Genomic DNA, 7,238 nt, shown 5'->3' on the forward strand with positions numbered 1-7,238 from the left:
ATGGTTCCCCAAGAGGGACTGGCTGGTTTGGAGGGTGGAGTCTATGGCATTGTACCTGTCTGAGGTCCCCCCCCTCCTCAAACCCCACCCTCTCCAGGCTCCACCCCTCAACTCTCCAGGAATTTCCCAACCTGGAGTTGGCAACTCTATCTCCCTCCCAGCCAAGCATCAACCTACCTTTATCTGCCCCTCTGACTTCAGCTTTACATCTCCTCCCCCCTCCCTACTGGAGAGCAGTTTTAATTCTGAGTGATCTCCAGTTGCCTGGAGATTGGCAACAATGGTTCCCCAGGACAGAATGCCTGGTTTGGAGGGTGGAGTCTATGGCAGTGTACCTGTCTGAGGTCCCACTCCTCTTCAAACCTCACCCTCTCCAGGCTCCATCCCTCAAATCTCCAGGAATTTCCTCCCTGGAGTTGGCAACCCTATCTCCTTCCCAGCCAATCATCAACCTACCTTTATTTCCCCCTCATTCTTCATCTTTCCACCCCCACCTGCAGCCTCTACCATGCTCTGAAGTCCTGACTGCTACGTCACATTGGCTGTCACACGGGCCATCTCAGCAGGATATAAGGACACAGAGTCCACCGTTTTCTCCAGAGGAACTGATCTCTGCCATCTGGTAGTTGTAATTCTGAGTGATCTTCAGCCCTCACCTGGAGATTGGCAACAATGGTTCCCCCCAACAGGCACTAAGGGGAAATGTATTTTACCTCAAAACACATTTTACCTCCGAACAGCAACAGCTAACTATTTAGAATGTTAGAGGCAAAGGCCAATGAGGCCACATATGCAAACGACCTCTGTGTTCCAAGGCAAAGGCCAATCAGGCCACATATGCAAATGACCTCTGTGTTCTGACTGGCTATGGGGGGAGAGGAACAGCAAACTGTTTAGAATGTTGGAGGCAGGACTCAGGCAATGCAGCCAGTGGATAGGGAGACCCTCTGAGTGACAGACCAGAGAGCCAACTGATTTGGGAGACGTGTTGGAATGTTCAGGGGAGTCCATGACCAAAACAGAATTATATATAAGGAGATATATCCTGAATGAGGTAGCATCCCTCCCCAAACCAGGCCCTCCCAAGGCTCCACCCCAAAATCTCCAGGGATTCCCCAACCTTGATCTGGCAACCCAAAGGGAACTGATATCTGTATCTGGGAGATCTGTTGTGATTCCCGGAGATCTCCAGGCCCCACCCAGAGGTTGGGAACCCTAGAAGGAGAGAAGGAAACAAGAAAAGGGGAGAGACTATGGGGGCTTTCAGGAAAGGGAAAGAAGAAATGGTGGGAGAGGGGGAAGTGAGATGCCTCCCGTAAGTCTTTGTGGGCTCCCAGTTGTAGATATTGAAAAGCATATGAAAAGTGCTGGGTTCGCTGCATGGAGGACTCGGGCGACGACATGCGTTTGCACACGTTTATTGTACTTAACACAAGACTAACTAAAACGGCCCTGCAAGGCCAACTATATACACACCCACCCAGCACAGCCCTAGTCCATTGGAGGGTTTGAATTTCCCGTCAAAATGGCTATTGGTTGGGGCTGGGGGGAACTAGGAGCCTATGTTCCCTTTGTCCAGGGAAGCCAAGCTCCTGTCTTTGCCGCGGACCCCTAGTGGCAGTCTGCGTACATAACACATAGGGGACAAAAGGGAACCTTGCAGAAGCCAAAAGGCCACGCACCACCTTCTGCCATTTACCTTTGAAGCAGAACGGCAACCACTGCAGAACAGTGTCTCCTGGTCCCAACCCTGAAAGGCGGACCAGAAGGTTACCATGATCAATGGTGTCAAAAGCCACTGAGAAGTCCAGGAGAATTAGCAGGATCACACTCCCCCTGTCCATCTCCCAGCAGAGATCATCCACTAGGGTGACCAAGGCCATTTCAGTCCCATAAGCAGTTCCTAGTTTGGTGTCGTGGTTAAGAGCGCGGATAATCTGGGAGAACGGGGGTATGATTCCCCACTCCTCCACATGCAGCTGCTGGTGTGACTGGGTCAGTCACAAGTTCTTTCAGAGCTGCTCTCAAGGGCAGTTCTCGGGAGAGCTCTCTTAGCCCCACCTACCTCACAGGGGGTCTGCTGTGGGGAGGGGAAGGGAAAGGAGATTGTAAGCTGCTCTGAGACTCCTTCGGGTAGTGAAGGGCGGGGTATAAATCAAATCTCCTCCTCCTCCTTCTCCTCCTCCTCCTCCTCCTCCTCCTCCTCCTTCAGAAACTGTTTTCTGTTCTTCAGAAACTTCAGAAACTACACTTAAATCTGGTTGTGCACTGTATTAATTACTCAGCCAACACTAACCGCAGGCTGCCAAGTCACTTTGATGGGGTGGAGGATCGCCTGCCCCCTGCTCCCACATTCTGCTACTGCTCAGGACAGAACCTTCCTTAGTGGTCTCCCATCCAAGTACCTGCCCTGTGTAGCTTCTGAGATCTGATGAGACCGGGCAACAATACCTCCTAGCAACGCTGGCTGCAATGGTACGTCACTTTCAGTAAAAAACAGGAAGTGACGTAGTTTGCTCTAGGAATTGCTGGAAACTCAATGGTTTTCTGGCACTCCCTAAAGCAGGGGTGTCAAGCATGCAGCCCGTAAGCTGGATCAGGCCCTCGGAGGGCCCCAAACTGGCCAGCAAGGCCCTGGATGTTTCCTGCTTCCCTTTCCAGTTCTCTTGCTGCTGCCATATCCCATCTTGCTTTACCAGTCTCACTCAATTGCACAGGAGAGCTAGATAGGCCTCACAGAGGAGGGAGAGCTTGTACCTGAAGGGGACCCGGGGGGGGGGACTCTGCCACTTACCTGGCTGCTTCTTGCTCCTTGTGGCCCAACTGAGGGCTGCTGGGAGCAGGGGGTGGAGCTTGTTGCATGTGCCCGCCCCCTGGGCTCCTTACTGCCGGAGCTCCGCTCCTGTGCGCTCCTGCAGGAAGTGACCCCTGAGAGTGCTTATCTATACCTTGTGGCTAATAGCTCCATATGCTTATCCAATTCCCTCTTGAAGCCGTCCATGCTTGTAGCCACCACCACCTCCTGTGGCAGTGAATTCCATGTGTTAACCACTCTTTGGATGAAGAAGGACTTCCTTTTATTTCTTCTAACCTGACTGCTTAGCAGTTTCATGGAGTGGCCACGAGTTTTTGTGTTGTGAGAAAGGGAGAAAAGTACCTCTTTCTCTACCTGCTCTATCCCATGCATAATCTTGTAAACCTCGATCATGTCACCCCTCAGCCGTCGTTTCTCCAAGCTAAAGAGCCCCAAGCATTTTAACCTTTCTTCCCAGGGAAAGTGTTCCAACCCTTTTATCATTTTAGCCTCCAAAAGCTTGAAAGTGAGGGGGGTCAGGTGTACCTCCTTGGGGAGGTTGTTCCACAACTGTGGGGCTGCCACTGAAAAGGTCCTGTCTCATCTGCCCCTCAAATGAGTCAGGAGGGCGTCTGCATGAAATCTTAATTCCTGGGCAGGAATGTATGGGAGGAGACAGTCCTTCAGGTACCCTGGTCCCAGGCCATGTAGGCCTTTAAAGGTCATAGAAGCATAGAGTTGGAAGGGGCCTCCAGGGTCATCTAGTCCAACCCCCTGCACAATACAGGAAATTTACAAATACCTCCCCCCCCGCACACCCCCAGTGACCCCCGTTCCATGCCCAGAAGATGACAAAAAGCCTCCAGGACCTACAGCCAAACTGGCATAGAGAAAATTGCTTCCTGACCCCAAAGTGGCAACCAGCATTTCCCTGGGAGTGTAAGAAAGGGCCATGAGAACTCTAAGCACTGAGGCAACCCTTCCTGCCCTCCCTCTCGTGATCTGCCTCAGTTCACAGAATCGGCATTGCTGTCAGATGGCCATCCAGCCTCTGTCTGAAAACCTCCAAAGAAGGAGAGCCCACCACCTCCCGAGGAAGCCTGTTCCACTGAGGAACCACTCTAACTGTCAGGAAGTTCTTCCTAATGTTTAGCCAAAAACTCTTCTGATTTAATTTCCTCCCGTTGGTTCTGGTCTGACCTTCTGGGGCAACAGAAAACAAATCCATACCTTCCTCTCTATGACAGCCTTTGAAGACGGCTATCATATCACAGCTCCTTCAACCTTTTCTCATAGGACTTGTTCTGCAGACTCTTCACCATCTTTGTTGCTCTCCTCTGGACACATTCCAGCTTGTCTATATCCTCCTTAAATTGTCATGCCCAAAACCGAACACAATACTCTAGGTGAGGTCTAACCAGAGCAGAGTATTTATATATTTATATTTCAATTTATATTTCCATCACATCTCATGATTCTCTTCACCATCTTTGTTGCTCTCCTCTGGACACATTCCAGCTTGTCTATATCCTCCTTAAATTGTCATGCCCAAAACCGAACACAATACTCTAGGTGAGGTCTAACCAGAGCAGAGTATTTATATATTTATATTTCAATTTATATTTCCATCACATCTCATGATCTGGACACTATACAGCCCAAAATTGCATTTGCCTTTTTATCAACCACATCACACTGCTGACTCATGTTCAGTGTATGGTCTACTAAGACCCCTAGATCCTTTTCGCACCTACTACTGCCAAGACAAGGCTCCCCCAACCTATAATTATGCCTTTGATTTTTCCTTACTAAATGCAGAACTTTACATTTATCCCCATCAAAATTCATTACATTTCTTTTAGTCCAGTTTTCCAGGCTGTCAAGATCATCCTGTATCCTGACTCTGTCTTGTACCGTATTTGCTACCCCTCCCAAGTGAGTATCATCTGCAAATTTAATAAGCATTCCCTCTATCCCTTCATCCAAATCATTGATAAAGATGTTGAACAAAACAGGTCCCAGGACAGATTGTTGAGGCACTCCACTTGTCACTCCTCTCCAAGAGGATGAGGAACCATTCACAAGCACTCTTTGGGTGCGATCTGTCAACCAGTTACAGATCCACCTAGCAGTCATGGGATCCAACCCATATTTTTCCAATTTGTCAACAAGTATATTATGTGGAACCTTATCAAAAGCCTTACTAAAATCAAATTAAACTAGGTCTACAGCATTCCCCTGATCCAGGAAGGTAGTAACTTTTTCAAAAAAAGAGATAAGGTTAGTCTGACATGATTTGTTCTTGAGAAACCCATGCTGGCTCATTAATTACAGCCGTCCTTTCTAAATGCTCAAGGACTGTCTGTTTGATGATGTGTTCTAACAGTTTCCCAGGTACAGATGTCAAGCTGATGGGTTGGTAGTCGCCCGGATCCTCCTTTTCCCCCCTTCTTGAAGATGGGGACAACATTTGCCCACCTCCAATCTTCTGGCACCTATCCTGTTCTCCAAGAATTCTCAAAAATAATGGACAGAGGCTCAGAAATTACTTCTGTGAGTTCTTTTTGTACCCTTGGATGTAGTTCATCTGGGCCAGAAGACTTTGTTTCCTTTAAAGAAACCATTACCTTTGAACTGGGCTTGGGAGCTGATTGGAAGCCAGTGTAATGCCGTAGTATTGGAGTCCCAACTTATGATTTCTTCCCCTTGCCAGTGCCGCTTTCAATACCACACAGGGCTTTGGGGGGTACGATTCCACCCTTTGGTCACCCCACCAGACCCTCAACTAAAGGGAACACTCTGCAGAGCGCTCTGCGCACCTGTTTCATTCGGATGCTGTAAATGATTGGGTTCAACATGGGCGGGAGGCTGAGGTAGAGATCGGCCAGCAGGACTTGGACGTGAGGCGGTGTGCCGTGAGGAAAGCCCTGGATGTAAATGGAAGCCATCCCGGGGAGGTAATACAGCAGCATCACGCAAACGTGGGAGCTGCATGTACTGAAGGCCTTGAGCCGCTCCGTCTTCTCGCTCAGCTTCTTCACGGCTCTGAGAACCAGCCCGTAAGAAATGGCAATGAAAGCCATGTCGCTCCCCACGATCAGGGTGGATCCCACCATGATGTAGACGCGGCTGGTGGCAGAATCCGCACAGGCCAATTTTACGACCGCCATGTGCTCGCAATAGGAATGAGGGATTCGCTTGGAAGCGCAGTAGGGCAAGCGGCTCACCATCCCGCTCAAAGGAACCATGAAAAGGATCCCTCTCGTCAGAATCGCCAGGCCTACCTGGGCCACCCTTGGGGGCGTTAGGATCGTCTCATATCTCAGCGGGTGGCTGATGGCAACGTATCGGTCAAAGGCCATGGCCAGCAAGACCCCCGACTCCATCGCTGTAACGGAATGGATGAAAAACATCTGAGCAAAGCAGACGTTGAGGCCGATCTTCGGAGAGCCGCTCCAGAAGATGTCCAGCATTTTGGGCACTGTCGTCGTCGCCATGACCACGTCGATGACTCCCAGCATGCCCAGGAAATAGAACATGGGGTTGTGCAGGGTGCGGTCGAATCGGATGGCAAAGAGGAGAGCGCCGTTCCCGAAGAGTGCCACGATATACATAAAGCAGAAGGGGATGCCCAGCCAAGGATGGACTGATTCAAGCCCTGGGATGCCGACTAAGACGAATGTAGGTGGGCTGGAGTTGGTGTCCAGAACCATTTGGGAAGGATGCATGTCCTATGTGAAGACAAAACAACACTTTTAAGGACAAGAACTTGCATTTGAGGTCGGTAGCACAGGAAGCATTCTGTCCAGGACATGAGAAGCAATTTTCTCTTCTAGTCCTAGAATATTACTTCTATAGATTTCTTTCCTATCCTATTGAAGAACTTCAGACTAGTTGCAATACATTCTTACCTTAATGTATCCTCACAACAGCTCTAGGAGAGTTTACTTTATTACTATCTTTCATTAGAAGAAGAGGAGGAGGAGGAGGAGGAGATTGGATTTATACCCTGCCATTTACTCCAAATCTCAGAGCAGTTTACAAGCTCCTTTTCCTTCCCCTCCCCACAACAGACACCTTGTGAGGCAGGTGGGGCTGAGAGAGCTCTGAGAGAACTGCCCTTGAGAGAACAGCTCTGAAAGAACTTGTGACTGACCCAAGGTCACCCAGCTGGCTGAAAGTGGAGGAGTGGGGAATCAAACCCAGCTCCCCCAGATTAGAGTCCGCGCTCCACCTGCCTCACAGGGTATGTGTTGTGGGGAGAGGAAGGGAAGGAGATTGTAAACCACTCTGAGACTCCAAGTGAAGGGCAGGGTATAAATCCAACTCTTCTTCTTCTTCCTCTGCGTCAATGTTTTTATTGAAAAATATCAGTCTTCTCTTACGCTAAATCTTTCTGAACTTAAACATGTGACCATCATGTAGCTAAACAATAAACTCGTAG

At 49.4% G+C, this 7,238-nt stretch overlaps 1 protein-coding gene across 1 annotated transcript; it reads right to left on the reverse strand.

The window, feature by feature from the left end:
- Positions 1-5,559: 5,559 nt before the first annotated feature.
- LOC107120862 (olfactory receptor 52I2-like) lies at positions 5,560-6,522 on the reverse strand. Its single transcript, XM_015423627.1, has one exon. It carries the CDS (start codon positions 6,520-6,522, stop codon positions 5,560-5,562), a length of 963 nt encoding a protein of 320 aa, XP_015279113.1.
- Between the last annotated feature and the right edge of the window lie 716 nt (positions 6,523-7,238).

This window comes from Gekko japonicus, unplaced genomic scaffold (genome assembly GCF_001447785.1).
Source record: "Gekko japonicus isolate JY-2015 unplaced genomic scaffold, Gekko_japonicus_V1.1 scaffold6291, whole genome shotgun sequence".
NCBI classification, from domain to species: domain Eukaryota; kingdom Metazoa; phylum Chordata; class Lepidosauria; order Squamata; family Gekkonidae; genus Gekko; species Gekko japonicus.

Bases quoted from the DNA above. Each gene is read 5' to 3' on its own strand.
- LOC107120862 (XM_015423627.1), bottom strand. From the start codon at position 6,522: ATGCATCCTTCCCAAATGGTTCTGGACACCAACTCCAGCCCACCTACA.